This window comes from Entelurus aequoreus, linkage group LG11 (assembly GCF_033978785.1).
Source record: "Entelurus aequoreus isolate RoL-2023_Sb linkage group LG11, RoL_Eaeq_v1.1, whole genome shotgun sequence".
In the NCBI taxonomy this organism is placed as follows: domain Eukaryota; kingdom Metazoa; phylum Chordata; class Actinopteri; order Syngnathiformes; family Syngnathidae; genus Entelurus; species Entelurus aequoreus.
This window is the reverse complement of record NC_084741.1, coordinates 19,255,735-19,282,642: the sequence shown is the minus strand read 5'-3', so window position 1 is coordinate 19,282,642 and position 26,908 is coordinate 19,255,735. Positions and strand designations below refer to the sequence as shown.

The following is a 26,908-nucleotide window of genomic DNA, read 5'->3' as shown; positions in this document are numbered from 1 at the left end:
AAGCCCTCCATTTCTGTCATCACAGCTGGCTACAAGCTCCACATTTACGCAGTGACACTCTCGGCTTCCGTCTGCTCCAAAGTTTCGTGCTCGCTGAGCTTATATAACCAGTAGTTCGTCCTCTGTGTATTCAGCTTCAAAAATGTAAGGTTGTGAATCCTCATTTGTCAAAAAATTGCCATCTTCATCGTCTATTACGAAGTCTGCCATGATTAGAACGCACACATGTTGGTTGCCGGAAGTAGAAAGTGCCTTGCTAAGTTCCGGTCATGCTTAAAATGACCAAAATACGGTAAATATTGTACATATTGCTATAAACGTGTCTGTCACTACACTAAATATACTTGCAGTGTGCAGATAAAACATTGGAGGGTTTTGAAGTTGTTTTAAAAGGGCTTTGAAGGCTACACTGGGGACGACTACGTTTTTGTTTGTATCTTCATCTTTTATCTTTAGGAATCCTAAAAAAAAAAAAAAAAAAAGACATATGTGTTCTTGTGTCTCATAAGGATTGTTTGTGAATGAAAAGCAAAAGAGAAATAGGACTCACTCTGAGCATGCGTATTTAACAGTAGAATTAACTAAACAGAGCGAGGCTTATTTTAAGTAATTCACAATCTTTGTCCTTGTGGGCGAGGAGCAAGACCGCTCGTTCACACACACACACACACACACACACAAACAAACACACACACAAACGCACACAGGAAGCGCGACAAACAGAGAGCCTCACTCCTCAATGGTGACACGTTCTGCAAAGTAACAAAAAATTGGAGGAAAAGAATATGATCACAAAGCCGAATGTCCTGTTGTAGGAATATTTCAGCTTCAAATCGGATGGGCAATATGAGCCCATCAATAAGGACGAACAATCGAGAATGCCGTGACCACGTAATAAAAAGGACATCCTGATCTTATTTGTCCAACTGGGAAAAAAATGCACTTTAAGATGTTTAGTATTTATTTAAATTAACATTTTTGCTTACAGAAATTAGTCCATTTTATTTCTTTGTTTGTTTAGGATAACTAAACGTTATTTACATTCCAATTCCTGTAAAATGGTAAACAATTCTACAATAAAAGTTAATAGTCTTTTATATGGTTACTTGCATTATTATTATATATTATAATTACATTATAAACACTATAGTTTTTATCTGTTATTTCTTCAGTTTAAGAGCATGATGTAGACCAGGTGTGTCAAACTCATTTTCATCGAGGGCAACATCGCAGTTATTGCTGCTTTCAGAGGGCCGCTTTTTAAAAATGTATTTACATTATGCATGCGGGTAATAACCTGTAATTAATCATAATTAATCGCAGTGCATATGCTTTTCATTATTAGATTTTTTTTTATGTATAACTTGCTTTAAAATCATAAATAAAGGTGACATGCCGATATTTAATTATCTGTTTTTATCTCACAAAAATATTTACATATACAGTATATAATAATATAATTGGCATGATCAGATAATAAAGTTTGAAATATGCATTTTTTTTTTTCTGTCAAAATTGAAAGAACGAATGCATTTAGTAAAAAAAAATAGATTAAAAAAAGTGATTAATTCAAACCCATTTTTTCCAGGCTTTCGAGGGCCACATAAAATGATGTGGCGGGCCAGATATGGCCCCCGGGCCTTGAGTTTGACACCTGTGATGTACACAAAAGCTCTAAGTCTATCTAAAGCCAAATATTTTTTAAAGTAAATCATTGCATATTGTTCTAATGTGTGGCACCTTTAGACAAGAATATGTTGATTGACAGTCTAAAAGTAACATGCCTTCCTTCACTCGTTATTTTTGCAGGTTTATGCATTTATTTGTATAAAATATAATAATCGCAAATCGGGAAGCCCTGGGAAAAAGTGCTGCCACGCAAATCCTGACAGAAAATTTTAAAAATCAAGACTAAACGTCGTGCAATTGGGTGCATTTCTACACTATATTTTACCTTTAGACTTATTCTCATCCACCAACCTCTTTTGGCTGTCTTTTTTACAAATACATGTCCAATGTAATGTACCAGGGATAATTTACTAACATTATTATCATTAAAAATGTCATGCATGCATGCAAACAACTCAGAAAACGCTTTCCATTTGGCAAGTCTATGCTGTAGCCACGCCCCCTCAGGAAATGCACTTCCTGTGTTGTGTCCTCTGTTTACATCCGTCACGTCCAAAATAAACCTTCTCACTGGCTACTAATAAATACTCTACAACAAGGGTGTCAAACACGGGCGCTGGATCAGGCCAGCAAATAGGTTTTATCCGGCCCACGAGAGGAGTTTGCCAAGTATAAAAATGAGCTGACATTTTTTAATTAAATAAACTGTTGTTCTAAATGTGTCCACTGGATGTCGCAATAGCAATTTTTTCTATCCCCTGCCGAGAGGGGTCGGAGCTATGTGCTATGTTAAGAAGGAAGCAACACTTCCGTGTTTGGACAATACGTACTTATGTATTAGTGATAGTAATGGTACAAAATGTGGATTGTTACGTTCATTTATTGATTGTCAAAGATGTTTTTGGCAATGTAACCTGTGACATTTCTTCTTTTTTTGCCTTTAAATAAATGCTTTTGATAATCTGTATTAGAGATGTCCGATAATGGCTTTTTTGCCGATATTGTCCAACTCTTAATTACCGATTCCGATATCAACCGATACCGATATATACAGTCGTGGAATTAACACATTATTATGCCTAATTTTGTTGTGATGCCCCGCTGGATGCATTAAACAATGTAACAAGGTTTTCCAAAATAAATCAACTCAAGTTATGGAGAAAAAGATGCCAACATGGCACTGCCATATTTATTATTGAAGTCACAAAGTGCATTATTTTTTTTAACATGAGGAGGTTGAGGTGGGGGAGGGTAGCGCCCCGGAACAGTTAGTGCTGCAAGGGGTTCTGGGTATTTGTTCTGTTGTGTTTATGTTGTGTTACGGTGCGGGTGTTCTCCCGAAATGTGTTTGTCATTCTTTTTTGGTGTGGGTTCACAGTGTGGCGCATATTTATAACAGTGTTAAAGTTGTTTATACGGCTACCCTCAGTGTGACCTGTATGGCTGTTGACCAAGTATGATATGCATTCACTTGTGTGTGTGAAAAGCCATAGATATTATGTGATTGGGCCGGCACGCAAAGGCAGTGCCTTAAAGGTTTATTGACATTCTGTACTTCTCCCTACGTCCGTGTACCACTCCGTACAGCAGCGTTTTAAAAAGTCATACATTTTACTTTTTGAAACCGATAATTTCCGATATTACATTTTAAAGCATTTATCGGCCGACAATATCGGCAGTCCGATATTATCGGACATCTCTAATCTGTAAATTTCATGTTGTATTAATGGCTTGGGACACGTTTTCTAAGCGTACAAAAATATGCTGAAATTTAATGTATGCCCTTCTAACTTCATGTGTGATTCATGAAATGAGTCCAAATTCACAAGTTTTGTTGTTGTTGATGCTACATAATGTTAATAAATCAGTTGAAGAAAATGAATAAATTACATTAATAACATCCTGTAATTCCATTTTGATAACTAATTCATTTAATCTTCTTATAGATTAAAAATTAACACTAATGGGAACTTTGTAAATCTATGCCAGAGTCAATTATTATTACATCAATTATACAGAAAGTATAAATGACGACAAATGAAGATAGAATACTATTAACCGCAGAATGTAAGTGTAAAAAACAACAACATGATTTGTACATTTTCAGAATGTGCTTAGTCTATTTTTAAACAAAGAAAATAATCTGAAATTGTCTTTATTTTTAAGTTATCCTACCATGATTCTACCAGTCCAGCCCAATTGGTAATACATTTTCCTGAGCTATAATGAGTTTGAAATCCCTTCTCTAGAACTACAACTGCTTGGGATCTAAAAGCGTTCAGATTGTAGTTTTTCAAATATGATTAGCAGCCATTTTTATTGATAATTCACTTTTAAAAAACGCAGAAGTGATATTTTGACGCAAATTTAAATTTTTAAAAACGTTAATTTTCCGCAAATGTTCACATGCCTGGAAGTAATAGGTTGTTTCATGTTGTTGTGTCGTCTTTTCTATTGACAAGCCTTCCGGTAAACTAGGAAGTGGTCGCTCCGCAATGTGGTGTTTTGTGTGCAGCCATGTTCACACTCCATAATATTGCTTCTTGTCGTTCTAAAAATGCATTTATATAAATGAATTCCCTTCCCCAAACTGTTCTCTGATTTTAAAGCAAAAAAGGTAAGGTAACCTCCATTAACATGGAGGTTAATGCGTAGTGGGTAGAGCGGCTGTGCCAGAAACCTGAGGGTTGCAGGTTCGCTCCCCGCCATGGACATCCAAATCGCTGCAGTTGTGTCCTTGGGCAGGACACTTCACCCTTGCCCCCGGTGCCGCTCACACTGGTGAATGAATGATAGGTGGTGGTCGGAGGGGTCGGAGGCGCAAACTGGCAGCCTCGCTTCCGTCAGTCTACCCCAGGGCAGCTGTGGCTACAAAAGTAGCTTACCACCACCAGATGTGAATGAATGATGGGTTCCCACTTCTCTGTGAGCGCTTTGAGTATCTAATCATAGAAAAGCGTGATATAAAATATAATCCATTATTATTATTATTAATTTGTGTCTTTTTTGACACTGAATTAATGTAACCCTTTTTCTTTTTTTTTTACATCAAATTATGCTGACTATTTCATTGAAAAAAATGAAGTGTTACGAAATTCAGTGCACAAAAATCCTGTGTAAAAATAATTTGGTGTATAAAAATGTATTGTAAAAAAAGAATCAGTGTAAAAATAATTTAGTGTAAAAAAAATTCAGGGCTAAAAAATTCAGTGTAAAAAAATCACTGCTACAAAATACAAGACTCACTGCTGGCAAATTAAGGCAGAATCAATCGATTCTGTCTCAGAACCAGCCAATGGGGTGTCAAGTTTGATGTCACGTGACACGGGTCTAGCCAATGGGGTGTCAAGTTTGATGTCACATGACACGGGTCTTTCTTGCAAAACCACATAAAAAAAGCAGTTAACTGGGGCTACTAAGGCGTAATACAACATAAACATTTCAACGGGGCCCGCTGGATGTTTTCAAACTATAGAAAGTATTCCAATGGTTATTTTTTGTTTTACACTGAATTATGTTTCAATAAATTGTCTGCATATTTTGATCTAAAAAAAAAAATCAGTTCACAAAATTGAAACGCAAGCAATTCAGTGTGAAAAAAAAAATTAACCTCGATACCAAACTTCCTGAGAGAGCATGAGGAGATTGAGGTGAGCGAGGTTCGGGGGGGGGGGTGTATATTGTAGCGTCCCGGAAGAGTTAGTGCTGCAAGGGGTTCTGGGTATTTGTTCGGTTGTGTTACGGTGCGGATTATTCTCCCGAAATGTGTTTGCCATTCTTGTTTGGTGTGGGTTCACAGTGTGGCGCATATTTGTAACAGTGTTAAAGTTGTTTATACGGCCACCCTCAGTGTGACCTGTATGGCTGTTGACCAAGTATGCTTGCATTCACTTGTGTGTGTGAAAAGCCGTAGATATTATGTGATTGGGCCGGCACGCAAAGGCAGTGCCTTTAAGGTTTATTGGCGCTCTGTACTGTCATGTCTGTGTTGACCATGTTTTTGTTTTGCTTGGTTTTTGGACACTTTTTAGTTCTCGTCTTCACTCCCTTGCTTTGTCACCATAGTAACTATTAGTTTCACCTGGTTCACATCCTCATGTCACGCACCTGTCTCACGTTTTCACTAATCATGTAACTAGTATTTAAGGCCATTGTTGCCAGGCAGTCGGCCTGGCGACATCACTCTTCACACACTATCTACACACCATTACGATCCATGGCCTTTTCTTGTCAAAGTAAGTTTTTTGTTATTAATGCCACAGTTAGTGTTTTGTTTCATTGATCATAGTTTCTGCCTTTGTGCAAGTTTTGTGTTTATAGCCAAGTTTGTTACCTCCGCTGTGAGCGCCTTTTGTTTATTCCTTTTTTGAGTTTAAAATTAAACATGTCATTACCTTCACGTCGTGTCCAGTCAAGTCGCTTTGCACCTCGGGAAAACAATCCACGCCAAAGCCCAAGTCTTGACAGATGTTGCCAGCAATCCGTTTTTCCGCAAGCAACTTGGCGGATGGAGGAAGGAAGGTGGGAAGCGCTAGGTGCCATGGAGGACCGAGATTTGATGTGGGGGCCAAATGGCAAGCTAATTCCGATTAGCTCCATTTGGTCCGAGGATGGCGCTGCGTCACCGCAGTCCCGGAAGCGCCGCTCCAGACAAAGGACGTCTGGGAAGACTTCTCCGAGTGGACAGGACGCATCGTTCCCGCAAGCTCCTCCCCCTCCGGGCGGAAACGAGCTTCAGCCAGCCCGGCTTCCCCAGGACGACGTCACGCCGCTGCCAGGGGGTGACGTCATGGATTTTTTTTCCCTGAACTCTTTTTCTTGTCAGCCACATCCAGCAAAAGACTCCATGTCCATGATAAGGCATTACCAGGACATGTTTTTGAAAATTAAATCTTCTCAATCACAGTCATCCCAATGTCATGCCTCGCCCCCCAGGACTCAAGCCACGCCCATGTCACACACAAAAAAATTCTCACCCACAAAGTCCAAGGTAGAAGAAAAAAGACTTTTTGGACAATTTAAAGGGGAGGTTTCTGCCCCCCTCCTGACCTCCCTCCACCCAACCAAAAAAACAGTTCCAGACCGCGGGAAGCGTGTCTGGTATCCGCTCCTTGAGGGGGGGGGGGGGGGGGGTAGGGCTGGGAACTGTTCAGGTGGGGTGGTTCAGCATAGTCACACCAAGCCACAGCCTCCAGCACGACCACCACCACCAGTCTTTTGGCCTGCTAAGCCGCTACCCCCTGTCCGACCACCACCACCAGTTTTTCGGTGGGCCAGGCCGCAACCCCCAGCTAGGCCACCTCCACCTGCTCCACGCCCTGCTCCAAGGCTTTCAACATGCCAAGCTCCACCACACCAAGCGCCACGCCAAGCGCCACCAGTCGCAGCTCCACGCCAAGCGCCACCAGTCGCAGCTCCACGCCAAGCTCCAGTGCTGCCAGTAGCAGCACCACGCCAAGCTCAGCTACCTACTCCATGCCAAGTGCCGCCAGTCGCAGCGCCACGCCGCCAAGTGCCGCCAGTCGCAGCGCCACGCCGCCAAGACCCCCCACTCCAAGACCAAGACCCTCGCCAAGACCAAGACCCTCGCCAAGACCAAGACCAAGACCCTCGCCAAAACCAAGAGCCACGCCAAGACCCGCCACGCCGAGACTCTCCGCCTGACGCACCACGCCGAGCTTCGCTGCCTGCTTCGTCTGCTGCACGTGCGTCATCGGCTGCTTCCACGCCTGCAACGACGACGACGCGCCTGCCTCCTCGTCGGCCACGAATGTGGCCACTACCTGGTCGTCCGCCACGCCAAGTGCGCCGATCTCCTCGTCGGCCATGGATATGGCCATTCCCAGGTCGCCCACCTCGCCTGGTACAGCGGCGCTCTACGCGTCGCCGCCACCTGACTCTGCCCCGGTGGATTCGGGGACACTTAGTCTGGCGACCCACCGCCATGTCCCCCTCCCGCCCTCCCATGACTATTGATCGTTTATTTTGTTTTTGGACATCTGGGATCTGTCCGTAAGGGGGGGGCTCTGTCATGTCTGTGTTGATCATGTTTTTGTTTTGCTTGGTTTTTGGACACTTTTTAGTTCTTGTCTTCACTCCCTTGCTTTGTCACCATAGTAACCATTAGTTTCACCTGGTTCACATCCTCATGTCACGCACCTGTCTCACGTTTTCACTAATCATGTCACTAGTATTTAAGGCCATTGTTGCCAGGCAGTCGGCCTGGCAACATCACTCTTGACACACTATCTACACACCATTACGATCCATGCCCTTTTCTTGTCAAAGTAAGTTTTTTGTTATTAATGCCACAGTTAGTGTTTTGTTTCATTGATCATAGTTTCTGCCTTTGTGCAAGTTTTGTGTTTATAGCCAAGTTTGTTACCTCTGCTGTGAGCGCCTTTTGTTTATTCCTTTTTTGAGTTTAAAATTAAACATGTCATTACCTTCACGTCGTGTCCAGTCAAGTCGCTTTGCACCTCGGGAAAACAATCCCCGCCAAAGCCCAAGTCTTGACATGTACTTCTCCCTACGTCCGTGTACCACTCCGTACAGCGGCGTTTTAAAAAGTCATAAATGTTACTTTTTGAAACCGATACCGATAATTTCCGATATCACATTTTAAAGCATTTATCTCTAGTTGTAACTACTTCTAAATCACTGATACTTGTCTCCAGCATGGCGACAAATTTGGTACATTTATTTCAATCAACATTCCTGTAAGACGAGTAATAACTAGTCATGCTCCACTACAAACCGCAGTACACCGGAGTCATAACATTGGATGGGTTAAAAATTATCTATAACTGACAATGTCAAGATGAGGTTTCACTATGTCCAATCATTAATCTTAACTTTGAACACACTACACACAAGTGAATGAAGGCCATACTTAGTCAACAGCCATACATGTCACACTAAGGGTAGCCGTATGAACAACACCAACACTGTTATAAAAATGTGCCATATAGTGAAACCACACTAAACAACAATGACGAACACATTTTGGGAGAATAATTGCACCGCAACACAACATACACACTACAGAAAAAATTCCCAGCAGCACCAACTCTTCCTGGACGCTACAATATAAACAAACGCCATTGGTGGATCTACACTGTAATGATACCAAGTACAGGAGAGTATCTAGTCAATACTACTATGATTACGTCGATATTTTTTTAACATCACAAAATCTTATTTTTATTTATATTATGTTTATGAACTCAGGAAATATGTCCCTGGACACATGAGGACTTTGAATATGACCAATGTCTGATCCTGTAACTACTTGGTATCGGATTGATACCCAAATTTGTGGTATCCTCCAAAACTAATGTAAAGTATCAAACAACAGAAGAATAAGTGATTATTACATTTTAACAGAAGTGTAGATAGAACATGTTAAAAGATGAAATAAGCAGATATTAACAGTAAATGAACAAGTAGATTAATAATAAATGTTCTACCACTTGTCCTTAATAATGTTGACAAAATAATAGAATGAGAGATGACACAATATGTTACTGCATATGTCAGCAGCTAAATTAGGAGCATTTGTTTGTTTACTTACTAATAAAAGACAAGTTGTCTGGTATGTTCACTATTTCATTTAAGGACAAACTTGAAATAAGAAACATATGTTTAATGTACCCTAAGATTTTTTGTTAAAATAAAGCCAATAATGACATTTTTTGTGGTCCCCTTTATTTACAAAAGTACCGAAATACATTTTGGTACAGGTACCAAAATATAGGTATCGGGACAACACTACACCCTAATAACATTTCAGTATGGAACACTTCAGTATGGGTAAAAAAATGCAATTCATGGTTGTAAAGCAATCCATGCACATTTTGAGTAACCCCATGCGTTGTGACCATGTTGATTCATGCAGACTGAGCATTGTGGTCAACAGTAGCAAGACTCATGTGTTACACAGCAGTTAGGGAAAATGTCTGGAGGGAGTTTTGGAGTGTCATCATCTTTGTTGCCTGTTTACAAAACACTCAGAGCATACTGCGTGGCCATTGGAAAATGACCAAAAGTGTCATGGAATAATCCAAGACACTGACAGTGGTTTTGTAGTGCAAAGGCAATCATGAGTAGAAGAGTCCCCAATGGCCTTCGTTCTATTGCAGTGTTTTTCAACCACTGTGCTGCGGCACACTAGTGTCTGGTGTGCCGTGGTAGATTATGTAAAACACTACACACAGGAAAACACCAAAAAAGTCAAAAGAAGTCACGCAGTGATGTGACAGGTTGTGACAATACTTTGAGACAAGAGCTATAGTAATGCATGGTTAGTTATGGTTTAAATTCATATCCAACAATTGCGATAACTACTTTTTATTGTCAATATACTGAGTTTAGTTTTTTAATTATTTCTACCGGTGGTGTGCCTCAGGATTTTTTCAATTAAAAAAATGCGCCTTGGCTAAAAAAACAGGTTGAAAAACACTGGACTAACCCATTGAAATAAACCAAGACACAGACAGTGGTTACATAGTGCAAAGGCAATCATGAGTAGAAAAGTCCCCAATGGCCTTCGCTCTATTGCAGTGGTTTTCAACCACTGTGCTGCGCGGCACACCAGTGAAATACAGTCTGGTGTGCCGTGGGAGATTATGTAATTCAACCTAAATGGGCTAAAAACATTTTTTGCAAACCAGTAATTATAATGCGCGAATAATGTGCCGTTGTTGAGTGTCTGTGCTGTCTACAGCCCGGCAGAGTAACCATGTAATATTCTTCCATATCAGTAGGTGGCAGCAGGTAGCTAATTGCTTGGTAGATGTCGGGAACATGGTTTGTCGCGATCACAGTATGCGGTAGGCAGCGTGCAGGTAAAAAGGTATCTAACACTTAAATAAAAAATTAACAAAAGGTGAGTGCCGCTAAGAAAAGGCATCGAAGCTTAGGGATGGCTATACAAAACGAAACTAAAACTGAACTGTCTGCAAAATAAACATAAACATAAAGCTGGACGAGAGCAAAGACTTACAGCGTGTGGAGCAGACTGCGTCCATAAAGTACATACGTACATGACAATCAACAATGTCCCCACAAAGAAGGATAGCGTCCGCACCACTTAAAGGCCTACTGAAATGCGATTTTCTTATTTAAACGGGAATAGCAAGTCCATTCTATGTGTCATACTTGATCATTTCGCGATATTGCCATATTTTTGCTGAAAGGATTTAGTAGAGAACATCGACGATAAAGTTCGCAACTTTTGGTCGCTGATAAAAAAGCCTTGCCTGTACCGGAAGTAGCGTGACGTCACAGGTTGTGGAGCTCCTCACATCTGCACATTGTTTACAATCATGGCCACCAGCAGCGAGAGCGATTCGGACCGAGAAAGCGACGATTACCCCATTAATTTGAGCGAGGATGAAAGATTTGTGGATGAGGAAAGTGAGAGTGAAGGATTAGAGGGCAGTGGAAGCGATTCAGATAGGGAAGATGCCGTGAGAGGCGGGTGGGACCTGATATTCAGCTGGGAATGACTAAAACAGTAAATAAACACAAGACATATACAGTGGGGCAAAAAAGTATTTAGTCAGCCACCCATTGATCAATGGGTGGCGTGGCGAAGTTGGTAGAGTGGCTGTGCCAGCAATCGGAGTGTTGCTGGTTACTGGGGTTCAATTCCCACCTTCTACCTTCCTAGTCACGTCCGTTGTGTCCTTGGGCAAGACACTTCACCCTTTGCCTCTGATGGCTGCTGGTTAGCGCCTTGCATGGCAGCTCCCGCCATCAGTGTGTAAATGTGTGTGTGTGAATGGGTAAATGTGGAAATACTGTCAAAGCGCTTTGAGTACCTTGAAGGTAGAAAAGCGCTATACAAGTACAACCCATTTATCATAATTTATTTATCATAATGGGTGGCTGACTAAATACTTTTTTGCCCCACTGTATATACTCTATTAGCCACAACACAACCAGGCTTATATTTAATATGCCACAAATTAATCCCGCATAACAAACACCTCCCCCCTCCCGTCCATATAACCCGTCAATACAAATCAAACAAACGCACAACACACTCAATCCCACAGCCCAAAGTACCGTTCACTTCCGCAAAGTTCATACAGCACATATATTTCCCCAAAGTCACGTACGTGACATGCACATAGCGGCATGCACGTACGGGCAAGCGATCAAATGTTTGGAAGCCGCAGCTGTGTACTCACGATAGCGCGTATCCAACTCAAAGTCCTCCTGGTAAGAGTCTCTGTTGTCCCAGTTCTCTACGTGTTTGTGTTGCTGCAGCCGGCCGCTAGTACACCGCTTCCCACCTACAGCTTTCTTTTTTGCTGTCTCCATTGTTCATTAAACAAATCGCAAAAGATTCACCAACACAGATGTCCAGAATACTGTGGAATTTTGCTATGAAAACAGACGACTTAATAGCTGGCCACAATGGTGTCCCAAAATGTCCGCTACAATCCGTGACATCACGCGCAAACGTCATCATACAAAGACGTTTTCAGCAGGATATTTCGCTGGAAATTTAAAATTGCACTTTGCTAATCTAACCCGGCCGTATTGGCATGTGTTGCAATGTTAAGATTTCATCATTGATGTATAAACTATCAGACTGCGTGGTCGGTAGTAGTGGGTTTCAGCAGGCCTTTAAATTGTCTTGATTGCTAAAACAAAGCAGGTGCGGGGAATGTTCAAGGAAGACATGAGACTGCTACCAACAAAAAAGGAAAAAGCCACCAAAAAAAAGAGCGCAAGACAAGAACTAAAACACTACACACAGGAAAACACCAAAAAACTCGAAATAAGTCACGGCATGATGTGACAGGTCGTGACAATACTTTGAGACAAGAGCTATAGTAATGCATGGTTAGTTATGGTTTGAATTCATATCCAACAATTGCGATTACGACTTTTTACTGTCAATATAGGCTACTGAGTTTAATTGTTTTATGTTTTCTGCTGGTGGTGTGCCTCTGGATTTTTTTCAATGAAAAAAATGCGCCTTGGCTCAAAAAAGGTTGAGAAACACTGGACTAACCCATTGAAATAAACCAAGACACTGACAGTGGTTACATAGTGCAAAGGCAATCATGAGTAGAAGAGTCCCCAATGGCCTTCGTTCTATTGCAGTGGTTTTCAACCACTGTGCCGCGGCACACTAGTGAAATACAGTCTGGTGTGCCGTGGGAGATGATGTAATTTCACCTAATTAGGCTGAAAACATTTTTTGCAAACCAGTAATTATAAGGCGCGAATAATGTGCCGTTGTTGAGTGTCTGTGCTGTCTACAGCCCGGCAGAGTAACCATGTAATATTCTTCCATATCAGTAGGTGGCAGCAGGTAGCTAATTGCTTGGTAGATGTCGGGAACATGGTTTGTTGTGATCACAGTATGCGGTAGGCAGCGTGCAGGTAAAAAGGTATCTAACACTTAAATAAAAAATTAACAAAAGGTGAGTGCCGCTAAGAAAAGGCATTGAAGCTTAGGGATGGCTATGCAAAACGAAACTAAAACTGAACTGGCTGCAAAATAAACAAAAACAGAATGCTGGACGACAGCAAAGACTTACAGCGTGTGGAGCAGACGGCGTCCACAAAGTACATCAGTACATGACAATCAACAATGTCCCCACAAAGAAGGATAGCGTCCGCACCACTTAAATTGTCTTGATTGCGAAAACAAAGTAGGGAACGTTCAAGGAAGATATGAGACTGCTACAGGAAAATACCAACAAAAGAGGAAAACGCCACCAAAATAAAAGTGCAAGACAAGAACGAAAACACTACACAGGAAAAGACCAAAAAACTCAAAATAAGTCCCGGCAATATGTGACAGGTTGTGACAGTACTTTGAGACAAGAGCTATAGTAACGCATGGTTGGTTATGGTTTGAATTCATATCCAAATATTGTGATAACTACTTTTTATTGTCAATATAGTATACTGAGTTTCGCTTTTTAATTATTTCTACTGGTGGTGTGCCTCAGGATTCTTTCAATGAAAAAAAATGCGCCTTGGCTTAAAAAAGGTTGAGAAACACTGGACTAACCCGTTGAAATAAACCAAGACACTGACAGTGGTTACATAGTGCAAAGGCAATCATGAGTAGAAGAGTCCCCAATGGCCTTCGTTCTATTGCAGTGGTTTTCAACCACTGTGCCGCGGCACACTAGTGAAATACAGTCTGGTGTGCCGTGGGAGATGATGTAATTTCACCTAATTAGGCTGAAAACATTTTTTGCAAACCAGTAATTATAAGGCGCGAATAATGTGCCGTTGTTGAGTGTCTGTGCTGTCTACAGCCCGGCAGAGTAACCATGTAATATTCTTCCATATCAGTAGGTGGCAGCAGGTAGCTAATTGCTTGGTAGATGTCGGGAACATGGTTTGTTGTGATCACAGTATGCGGTAGGCAGCGTGCAGGTAAAAAGGTATCTAACACTTAAATAAAAAATTAACAAAAGGTGAGTGCCGCTAAGAAAAGGCATTGAAGCTTAGGGATGGCTATGCAAAACGAAACTAAAACTGAACTGGCTGCAAAATAAACAAAAACAGAATGCTGGACGACAGCAAAGACTTACAGCGTGTGGAGCAGACGGCGTCCACAAAGTACATCAGTACATGACAATCAACAATGTCCCCACAAAGAAGGATAGCGTCCGCACCACTTAAATTGTCTTGATTGCGAAAACAAAGTAGGGAACGTTCAAGGAAGATATGAGACTGCTACAGGAAAATACCAACAAAAGAGGAAAACGCCACCAAAATAAAAGTGCAAGACAAGAACGAAAACACTACACAGGAAAAGACCAAAAAACTCAAAATAAGTCCCGGCAATATGTGACAGGTTGTGACAGTACTTTGAGACAAGAGCTATAGTAACGCATGGTTGGTTATGGTTTGAATTCATATCCAAATATTGTGATAACTACTTTTTATTGTCAATATAGTATACTGAGTTTCGCTTTTTAATTATTTCTACTGGTGGTGTGCCTCAGGATTCTTTCAATGAAAAAAAATGCGCCTTGGCTTAAAAAAGGTTGAGAAACACTGGACTAACCCGTTGAAATAAACCAAGACACTGACAGTGGTTACATAGTGCAAAGGCAATCATGAGTAGAAGAGTCCCCAATGGCCTTCGTTCTATTGCAGTGGTTTTCAACCACTGTGCCGCGGCACACTAGTGAAATACAGTCTGGTGTGCCGTGGGAGATGATGTAATTTCACCTAATTAGGCTGAAAACATTTTTTGCAAACCAGTAATTATAAGGCGCGAATAATGTGCCGTTGTTGAGTGTCTGTGCTGTCTACAGCCCGGCAGAGTAACCATGTAATATTCTTCCATATCAGTAGGTGGCAGCAGGTAGCTAATTGCTTGGTAGATGTCGGGAACATGGTTTGTTGTGATCACAGTATGCGGTAGGCAGCGTGCAGGTAAAAAGGTATCTAACACTTAAATAAAAAATTAACAAAAGGTGAGTGCCGCTAAGAAAAGGCATTGAAGCTTAGGGATGGCTATGCAAAACGAAACTAAAACTGAACTGGCTGCAAAATAAACAAAAACAGAATGCTGGACGACAGCAAAGACTTACAGCGTGTGGAGCAGACGGCGTCCACAAAGTACATCAGTACATGACAATCAACAATGTCCCCACAAAGAAGGATAGCGTCCGCACCACTTAAATTGTCTTGATTGCGAAAACAAAGTAGGGAACGTTCAAGGAAGATATGAGACTGCTACAGGAAAATACCAACAAAAGAGGAAAACGCCACCAAAATAAAAGTGCAAGACAAGAACGAAAACACTACACAGGAAAAGACCAAAAAACTCAAAATAAGTCCCGGCAATATGTGACAGGTTGTGACAGTACTTTGAGACAAGAGCTATAGTAACGCATGGTTGGTTATGGTTTGAATTCATATCCAAATATTGTGATAACTACTTTTTATTGTCAATATAGTATACTGAGTTTCGCTTTTTAATTATTTCTACTGGTGGTGTGCCTCAGGATTCTTTCAATGAAAAAAAATGCGCCTTGGCTTAAAAAAGGTTGAGAAACACTGGACTAACCCGTTGAAATAAACCAAGACACTGACAGTGGTTACATAGTGCAAAGGCAATCATGAGTAGAAGAGTCCCCAATGGCCTTCGTTCTATTGCAGTGGTTTTCAACCACTGTGCCGCGGCACACTAGTGAAATACAGTCTGGTGTGCCGTGGGAGATGATGTAATTTCACCTAATTAGGCTGAAAACATTTTTTGCAAACCAGTAATTATAAGGCGCGAATAATGTGCCGTTGTTGAGTGTCTGTGCTGTCTACAGCCCGGCAGAGTAACCATGTAATATTCTTCCATATCAGTAGGTGGCAGCAGGTAGCTAATTGCTTGGTAGATGTCGGGAACATGGTTTGTTGTGATCACAGTATGCGGTAGGCAGCGTGCAGGTAAAAAGGTATCTAACACTTAAATAAAAAATTAACAAAAGGTGAGTGCCGCTAAGAAAAGGCATTGAAGCTTAGGGATGGCTATGCAAAACGAAACTAAAACTGAACTGGCTGCAAAATAAACAAAAACAGAATGCTGGACGACAGCAAAGACTTACAGCGTGTGGAGCAGACGGCGTCCACAAAGTACATCAGTACATGACAATCAACAATGTCCCCACAAAGAAGGATAGCGTCCGCACCACTTAAATTGTCTTGATTGCGAAAACAAAGTAGGGAACGTTCAAGGAAGATATGAGACTGCTACAGGAAAATACCAACAAAAGAGGAAAACGCCACCAAAATAAAAGTGCAAGACAAGAACGAAAACACTACACAGGAAAAGACCAAAAAACTCAAAATAAGTCCCGGCAATATGTGACAGGTTGTGACAGTACTTTGAGACAAGAGCTATAGTAACGCATGGTTGGTTATGGTTTGAATTCATATCCAAATATTGTGATAACTACTTTTTATTGTCAATATAGTATACTGAGTTTCGCTTTTTAATTATTTCTACTGGTGGTGTGCCTCAGGATTCTTTCAATGAAAAAAAATGCGCCTTGGCTTAAAAAAGGTTGAGAAACACTGGACTAACCCGTTGAAATAAACCAAGACACTGACAGTGGTTACATAGTGCAAAGGCAATCATGAGTAGAAGAGTCCCCAATGGCCTTCGTTCTATTGCAGTGGTTTTCAACCACTGTGCCGCGGCACACTAGTGAAATACAGTCTGGTGTGCCGTGGGAGATGATGTAATTTCACCTAATTAGGCTGAAAACATTTTTTGCAAACCAGTAATTATAAGGCGCGAATAATGTGCCGTTGTTGAGTGTCTGTGCTGTCTACAGCCCGGCAGAGTAACCATGTAATATTCTTCCATATCAGTAGGTGGCAGCAGGTAGCTAATTGCTTGGTAGATGTCGGGAACATGGTTTGTTGTGATCACAGTATGCGGTAGGCAGCGTGCAGGTAAAAAGGTATCTAACACTTAAATAAAAAATTAACAAAAGGTGAGTGCCGCTAAGAAAAGGCATTGAAGCTTAGGGATGGCTATGCAAAACGAAACTAAAACTGAACTGGCTGCAAAATAAACAAAAACAGAATGCTGGACGACAGCAAAGACTTACAGCGTGTGGAGCAGACGGCGTCCACAAAGTACATCAGTACATGACAATCAACAATGTCCCCACAAAGAAGGATAGCGTCCGCACCACTTAAATTGTCTTGATTGCGAAAACAAAGTAGGGAACGTTCAAGGAAGATATGAGACTGCTACAGGAAAATACCAACAAAAGAGGAAAACGCCACCAAAATAAAAGTGCAAGACAAGAACGAAAACACTACACAGGAAAAGACCAAAAAACTCAAAATAAGTCCCGGCAATATGTGACAGGTTGTGACAGTACTTTGAGACAAGAGCTATAGTAATGCATGGTTGGTTATGGTTTGAATTCATATCCAACTATTGTGATAACTACTTTTTATTGTCAATATAGTATACCGAGTTTCGCTTTTTAATTATTTCTACTGGTGGTGTGCCTCAGGATTCTTTCAATGAAAAAAAATGCGCCTTGGCTTAAAAAAGGTTGAGAAACACTGGACTAACCCATTGAAATAAACCAAGACACTGACAGTGGTTACATAGTGCAAAGGCAATCATGAGTAGAAGACTCTCCAATGGCCTTCGGTGTATAGGATAAAGACTGAGGGGTTCAATGGAGCTCCACAGCCTGCACGGTGACTTCCGTCTTTCACCCACCTTGATGATGCTGCTCCTGCGAGGGATGTCGGTTCTGTTGTCGGGGTCGACGGAGGCTTCCGCCGAGCCGACCGCCGCGTCGTTGTCGCACATGCCACAGTCGCCGTTTGACACCGAGCCCTCGCCGGGCGTCTTCCCCGAAATCTGCACGCCGTCCCCGGCGTGATAATCCCCGAACTCCGCCATGGGCGCAGCCAACACACACACACACACACAGACAGAGACGGTCAAATAGCCTCCTGGCTCGGCTCTAGTAGTCCCGCTTCCTGTCGCGGATCATTGGGGCGGAACGCGGCTCGATCGTCTGCGGAGACGCTGGTGTCGGCGCTCATTATGTCACCGGAGCTAGCTGGCGCCGAGCGGGATGCTAACACCGGCAACACCACACCAACACGCCTCGATGTAAACATGTCGGTCACGTGATCACCTCGCCGCGCACCCACTTCAGCGCCAGGCTAGCTCGCCGAGCTAGCTAGCCTGGCTAACTTTACTTTTTTTACTCCTCCCCGGCGCAAACTTTCGTGGCTAAAAAGCGGCCCCAAATCCCGACTCGGAGTCCGGAATGCGGGGGAGGGTGAGAAGTTTTTTGTTGTTGTTGTTGAAACGTCGTCCGAAAGCGAGAAGAAGTCCGCTACGAGAACAAAAAGTTGGAGTCAGTGTCGCAGCTGTCGTGAACGCGCACTGTAGCCAAAACAAGACGTGCTGTCAATCAAAGGAACTCTTCTTTAAACTGACAGGACCACTGCTGGGCTTTTTTAAACCTACTGCCAACAAAAGCTAATCAAAGATCCTCTATATGACGGATCCTCCAAATGAGGACCGCTACGGTTTTTAAGAACCTACTGCCTAAAAAAATGCAGGTCAAACATCCTCTATATGACAATTCCTCTATATGTCAGGACCACTGCTTTTTCAAAAAACCTGCTTCCAAAAAATGCCGCTCAAAGATCCTCTATATAACAATGTGTCTTTATGTCGAGACCACTGCTTTTTTTAAAAACCTACTGCCAAAAAATGCCGCTCAAAGATCCTCTATATGACAACTCTTCTATATGTCAGGACCACTGCTTTAAAAAAAGAACCTACTGCCAAAAAAATGCCGCTCAAAGATCCTCTATATAACAATTTGTCTATATGTCGGGACCACTGCTCTTTTTAAAAACCTACTGCCAAAAAAATCCTATCACAGATCCTCTATACAACATTTTCCATTTTAGAGGACCGCTACCATTTTTAAGAACCTACTGCCAAAAAATGCTAATCAAAGATTGTCTGTACAGATCTTTCGTATGACAGGACCGCTGCTGTTTTTAAGAACTTACTACCAACAACCTAGTCAAAGATCCTCTTTATGACAGGAGCACTCCGTTGTTTTTAAAAACCTACTGCCAAGAATGTTTTTTACATCAAAAATCGTCTATTGAGTTGGATCACTGCTGTTTTAGGAACCTCATGCCAAAAATCCTATCAAAGATCCTCTATACAACATGTTTTCCATTTGAGAGGACCACTACCATTTTTAAGAACCTACTGCCAAAAAATGCTAATCAAAGATTGTCTGTACAGATCTTTTGTATGACAGGACCGCTGCTGTTTTTAAGAACTTAATACCAACAACCTAGTCAAAGATCCTCTTTATGACAGGAGCACTCCGTTGTTTTTAAAAACCTACTGCCAAGAATGTTCTTTACATTAAAGATCGTCTATTGAGTTGGATCACTGCTGTTTTAGGAACCTCATGCCAAAAATCCTATCAAAGATCCTCTATACAACATATTTTACATTTGAGAGGACCACTACCATTTTTTAAGAATCTCCTGCCAAAAAGTGATAATCAAAGATTGTCTATACAGATCTTTCATATGACAGGACCGCTGCTGTTTTTAAGAACCTACTGGCAAAAAATGCAGCTCAAAGATCCTCTATATGACAATTCCTCTATATGTCGGGACCACTGCTTTTTTTTTAAAACCTACTGCCAAAAAAATCCTATCAAAGATCCTCTATACAACAGATTTTCCATTTGAGAGGACCACTACCATTTTTAAGAACCTACTGCCAACAAATAGTAATCAAAGATTGTCTGTACAGATCTTTCATATGACAGGACCGCTGCTGTTTTTAAGAACTTAATACCAACAACCTAGTCAAAGATCCTCTTTATGACAGGAGCACTCCGTTGTTTTTAAAAATCTACTGCCAAGAATGTTTTTCACATCAAAAATCATCTATAAGACATATATCTGCTACACTGCTGTTTTAGGAACCTCATGCCAAAAATCTAGTCAAAGATCCTTTACCTCGCACTCCCAAAGGATCTCTACAGTTGTTATGACCTACTGCAAAAACACTCTAATAGAGGATCTTTGAATAGCGTTCTTCCAGTAGGCTATTATACCCGGTATACATGTATATACTTTTGGAAACAGCAGAACACTCCTGTCATTTAGGCTCCAAAGATCCTTTATGTGACAGAAGAGCTTTTTAAAAACCTACTGCCAAAAAAAAGCCAATCAAAGATCCTCTATATGGCAGATCCTCAAAATGAAAGGACCGCTACGGTTTTTAAGAACATACTGCCAAAAAATGCCGCTCAAAGATCCTCTATATGACAATTCTTCTATATGTCGGGACCACTGTTTTTTGTTTTTTTTAAACCTACTGCCAAAAAAATCCTATCAAAGATCCTCTATACAACAGATTTTCCATTTGGAGAGGACCACTACCATTTTTAAGAACCTCCTGCCAAAAAATGCCAATCAAAGATTGTCTGTACAGGTCTTTCATATGACAGGACCGCTGCTGTTTTTAAGAACTTACTACCAACAACCTAGTCAAAGATCCTCTTTATGACAGGAGCACTTTGTTGTTTTTAAAAATCTACTGCCAAGAATGTTCTTTACATCAAAGATCGTCTATTGGGTTGGATCACTGCTGTTTTAGGAACCTCATGCCAAAAATCTAGTCAAAGATCCTTTACCTCGCACTCCTGTCAAATAAAGAATCTCTACAGTTGTTATGGCCTACTGCAAAAACACTCTAATAGAGGATCTTTGAATAGCGTTCTTCCAGTAGGCTATTGTACCCGGTATACATGTATATACTTTTAGAAACAGCAGAACACTCCCAATGATTGTCACACACACACTAGGTGTGGCGAAATGTTTCTCTGCATTTGACCCATCACCCTTGATCAGGTGAGGGGAGCAGTGAGCAGCAGCGGTGGCTGCGCCCAGGAATCATTTTTGGTGATTTAACCCCCAATTCCAACCCTTGATGCTGAGTGCCAAGCAGGGAGGTAATGGGTCCCATTTTTATAGTCTTTGGTATGACTCGGCCCGGGGTTTGAACTCGCAACCTACCGATCTCAGGGCGGACACTCTAACCACTAAGCCACGGAGTAGTCCTTTGGCAAGTTTCACTGCAATAAGGAACTTTTGGTAGCCATCCACAAGCTTCTGGTTTAATTTTTGACCACTCCTCTTGACAAAATTGGTGCAGTTCAGCTAAATTTGTTGGTTTTCTGCTGCAAAATAAACAAAAACAGAATGCTGGACGACTGCAAAGACTTACAGCGTGTGGAGCAGCATGTCTTTTATGACAAATGTCCAGGGCCGCTCTTCTGAGAAAATGTGTTCCCTGACGCTACTGAGCACGCGCACGCATGCGCATCAACGCTAAAGATTTTTCTCTGACAAAATAACCCTGGCAATTCCGGTGAAAAATAAAACAAAAATATTGATATGTTGCTGTTGTTTTTAGCATTTTGTTTCCCCACATACAATAACGGTATATACCTTGATTAACCTAAAATGCTTGGCTGGTTGTTTGTCTATAACAGGGGGCAGCAACTCGCCGCATTTAATCAATCTATGATTTTTTTTGTATCTGCTATGAATGTTGCAAGTGTTTCTTGTAACTTTAACCTAAAAAACAAAAATCGGATTGATGTTTTACTCATTTTATATCCCAAATGCTTAAAAGTAGACACTAGATGGTAGTAAAAGCACATACTCAGGGCCGTTAAATTACTCGACAGCAGGCAGCCAGTTTTAAAAAAAAAATTGAAAACAATATTTTTGCAGCAGATTCTGAAAAAGACTAGAGCTTTATCACATTGATCTTTCACTTGCTTTTTTAAAGTAGGTCATTATTTTGTCTCAAAATATTCCTAAAATTATTGACTTTTTTTTTTTTCTCGCAATAATGCAACTTTTTTTAAAATGACTTTTTTCCACAACATATTTGACTTTAATAATGTAAAATGGCATACATTTTCTTGTAATATTTAAACTTGTGTCTCAAAATATTCCTACAGCGCATAATTCTTGTACAATGACAACTTTTTCCTCACAATATTACTAATTTTTTTAAAAAAGACTTTTAGATAAAATATTTGACTTTAATCTTGTAAAATTACATTATTTTGTCTTGTAAAATATTTTTTTCTCAGAATATTACTAAAAATTATTGCATAAAAACTTTCTCACAATATTGCAACTTTTTTGCGACTTTTTCCCCCACTATAAAGTGGAAGTCCCCCTTGACTTTAAATATGTAAAATGACAAAATTTTTCCTAAAAAAAATAAAAAATGTTTTCTTAAAATATTTTCACACAATTCTTGTGAAATACCACATATTGCGTTTTTCTAAAGATGTGTATATATATATATATATATATATATATATATATATATATATATATATATATATATATATATATATATATATATATATATATATATTTTTTTTTTTTTTTTTTTTTTTTTTTACTTTGATTTAGTACAATTTTACTATTTTGTCTTGTAAAATATTTTTTTCCTCAAAATATTCCTAAAAATCATTTTTTTTCTCACAGTTTGTTTTAATTTTTTTAAACAACTTTTCCACACAATTATTGTGAAATAACTTTCTCACATATTCCATATATATATATATATATATATATATATATATATATATATATATATATATATATATATATATATATATATATATATATATATATATATATATATATATATATATACCTTAAATCTGGTAAAATTACATTATTTTGTGTTGTAAAATATATTTTTTCCTCAAAATATTCCTAAAAATTATTTTTTTTGTCACAATATTGCAACTTTTTTTAAACGACTTTTGTCCGCAATATATTTGACTTTATGCAAAATGGCAAACCTTTTTCTTAAAAACAAAAAAAAAGAAAACATTTTCTTAACATATCTCTACACCTTTCTTGTCGAATAACTTTTTTTTTCACATATTGCATTTTTCTAAAAAAAAAAAAATAAATAAAAAAGACTTTCCAATATGTTCTATTTTGCATACTGCATTTGCATATTTAATCCTGAAAAGTGGCATAATTTTTACTTGTAAAATGTCAACTTTTTCTAACTTTTTCAGAAAAAAAGAAGAAAAAAAAAGTTTTTTTCTCATAATATATTTGACTTTAATCTTGTGAATTTACATCATGTTGTCTTGTAAAATAAAATACAAAAGTCCCAGAATATTCCTGAAACTTCTTGTGTGACAACTTATTCTAACAATATTGCAACTTTTGTATTATTTTTTTGCAAAAAAAATGTGTTTTAGTCTAATCTGTATAATGGGAACGTGTAGTGGTCACATGACCAGGTTACGCTGACGTCAGGCCAGACGTGACAAATAATCAATGCGTGCACGACACTCACTTACGTTCATTTCACGGCTGCTTGCATCAAAGGCACAAAACTGGGAATGTTTTTGTGCATGAATGCGTGAATTTGTTCCTTGGCCACTGCTTGACTTTATAGACAAATAGTGGCTTGTACAACAGCACCATCTGCTGGTTGGCGAGGGTTAGTGTTGGCCATTGGCACATAATGACCATGACTCTATGTTAAATACTACTGCAATATCATTTGTCAATATTGTTTGATTATGATTATCACAATTATTATTGTGACAGTTGTGAGTATTATTCTTCTCCAAAAACCCTACCTTAAAGCTGAGCCCCCTTCTGGAAGAAATATTGCTACAAATAATCAAAAGATGCCGCAAAACAAAGTTCATATTTCTGTTTATGACATTTTAGTGGAGCAAAGCAAATAATTATGGGATGATTATTAAGTGGAGTAAATAGCTCCCTAATTGTTTTCCCAAATGTCTTTTACAAAACCCAAAACCAGTGAAGTTGGCACGTTGTGTAAATGGTAAATGAAAACAGAATACAATGATTTGCAAATCCATCCATCCATCCATCCGTGTCCGACTTACTGCCGGCAATGCGGACCAAATTTGAAGCTGAACTATAGACTTAAGCATTGAAAGAAAAACAAATTAAAAATGTACAGTCTGACTTTTTTTTTTTTTAAAAAACACATTTTTGAACAGGGCCTTTTATCAAGAACTAAGATTCATAGTGGAAAAAAAAAAAAAAGGTCATAGGTTGTTTTTTTTCCACTATGATTCTTAGGGGCCCTATTTGAACATCTCTGACCTATTTTTAACACTTTTAGTGGGACTTAAAAAAATGTCACTGCTAAAAAATAACAACGAATCAAAATTAATGTTGAACGAATTATTGACCTATTTTTAAACTGTCATTACTCAAAATAATAATAATCAATCAAAATCAATGTTATGAATTATTGACCTATTTTAAGGCTCCTGTTACTTTTCATAAAATTTTCCACTTTGAACATTTTTTGGTTAGGAAATATTACATATTTTGTGTTTTTGCCATAAAAAACAGGGTTTTGTATGACAAAATGGGCATAAAATCAAACAAACAAAATACAACAGATTTTCCATTTGAGAGGACCACTACTGTTTTTAAGAACCTCCTGCCAAAAAGTGCTAATCAAAGATTGTCAGTACAGATCTTTCATATGACAGGACCGCTGCTGTTTTTAAGAACTTACAACCTAGTCAAAGATCCTCTTTATGACAGGAGCACTCTGTTGTTTTTAAAAACCTACTGCCAAGAATGTTTGTTTTTTTACGTCAAAGATTGTTTATAAGACATATCATCTATAAAGTTGAATCACTGCTGTTTTGGGAACCTCATGCCAAAAATCTAGTCAAAGATCCTTTACCTCAGACTCCTGTCATTTAAAGAATCTCTACAGTTTTTATGAACTACTGCAAAAACACACTAATAGAGGATCTTTGGATAGCGTTCTTGCAGTAGGTTATTATACCCGGTATACATTTATATACCATTTAGGCCCCAAAGATCCTCTATGTGACAAAAGAGCTTGCATTTTTCAAGAATATACTAATGCAAATGCTCGTCAAAGATCCTGTAAATGACAGAAGAGCTTGCATTTTTCAAGAACATACTATCAAAAATGCTAGTCAAAAATCCTCTTTATGACAGGAGCACTCCGTTGTTTTTAAAAACCTACTGCCAGGAATTTTTAGTTTTTTTACATCAAAGATCGTCTATAAGACATATCGTCTATTGAGTTGGATCACTGGTGTTTTAGGAACCTCATGCCAAAAAGCCAATCAAAGATCCAATTGAGAGGACCACTACCGTTTTTAAGAACCTACTGCCAAAAAATGTTAATCAAAGATTGTTTGTACATTTATTTCATATGACAGGACTGTTGCTGTTTTTAAGAACTCACTACCAACAACCTAGTCAAAGATCCTCTTTATGACAGGAGCACTCCGTTGTTTTTAAAAACCTACTGCCAAGAATGTACTTTACATCAAAGATCGTCTATAAGACATATCGTCTATAGAGTTGGATCACTGCTGTTTTCGGAACCTCATGGCAAAAAGCCAATCAAAGATCCTCTATACAACTGATTTTCCATTTGAGAGGACCACTACCTTTTTTTAAGAATCTCCTGCCAAAAAGTGATAATCAAAGATTGTCTATACAGATCTTTCATATGACAGGACCGCTGCTGTTTTTAAGAACCTACTGGCAAAAAATGCCGCTCAAAGATCCTCTTTATGACAATTCCTCTATATGTTGGGACCACTGCTTTTTTTGAAAAACCTACTGCCTAAAAAAATCCTATCAAAGATCCTCTATACAACATATTTTCCATTTGAGAGGACCACTACCATTTTTAAGAACCTACTGCCAAAAAATGCTAATCAAAGATTGTCTGTACAGATCTTTTGTATGACAGGACCGCTGCTGTTTTTAAGAACTTAATACCAACAACCTAGTCAAAGATCCTCTTTATGACAGGAGCACTCCGTTGTTTTTAAAAATCTACTGCCAAGAATGTTTTTCACATCAAAAATCATCTATAAGACATATATCTGCTACACTGCTGTTTTAGGAACCTCATGCCAAAAATCTAGTCAAAGATCCTTTACCTCGCACTCCCAAAGGATCTCTACAGTTGTTATGACCTACTGCAAAAACACTCTAATAGAGGATCTTTGAATAGCGTTCTTCCAGTAGGCTATTATACCCGGTATACATGTATATACTTTTGGAAACAGCAGAACACTCCTGTCATTTAGGCTCCAAAGATCCTCTATGTGACAGAAGAGCTTTTTAAAAACCTACTGCCAAAAAAAAGCCAATCAAAGATCCTCTGTATGGCAGATCCTCAAAATGAGAGGACCGCTGCGGTTTTTAAGAACATACTGCCAAAAAATGCCGCTCAAAGATCCTCTATATGACAATTCTTCTATATGTCGGGACCACTGTTTTTTGTTTTTTTTTAAACCTACTGCCAAAAAAATCCTATCAAAGATCCTCTATACAACAGATTTTCCATTTGGAGAGGACCACTACCATTTTTAAGAACCTCCTGCCAAAAAATGCCAATCAAAGATTGTCTGTACAGGTCTTTCATATGACAGGACCGCTGCTGTTTTTAAGAACTTACTACCAACAACCTAGTCAAAGATCCTCTTTATGACAGGAGCACTTTGTTGTTTTTAAAAATCTACTGCCAAGAATGTTCTTTACATCAAAGATCGTCTATTGGGTTGGATCACTGCTGTTTTAGGAACCTCATGCCAAAAATCTAGTCAAAGATCCTTTACCTCGCACTCCGGTCAAATAAAGAATCTCTACAGTT

The 26,908-nt window shown here is 39.5% G+C and overlaps 1 protein-coding gene across 2 annotated transcripts in view; it reads right to left on the bottom strand.

Moving 5' to 3' along the window:
• LOC133659852 (inactive phospholipase C-like protein 2) overlaps positions 1 to 26,908 on the bottom strand; it is a 137,092-nt gene that overhangs the window by 82,214 nt on the left and 27,970 nt on the right. Inside the window, exon 1 of one of the 2 annotated variants that reach the window (XM_062062648.1) lies at positions 17,867 to 18,607. The exons of the other annotated variant lie outside the window; for it this stretch is intronic. Within the exon in view, the coding sequence (XP_061918632.1) occupies positions 17,867 to 18,052 (186 nt within the window). The 5' untranslated portion in view covers positions 18,053 to 18,607. Of the gene's footprint in view, positions 1 to 17,866; positions 18,608 to 26,908 lie in introns of those variants that run through there. 2 annotated transcript variants of the gene reach the window in all.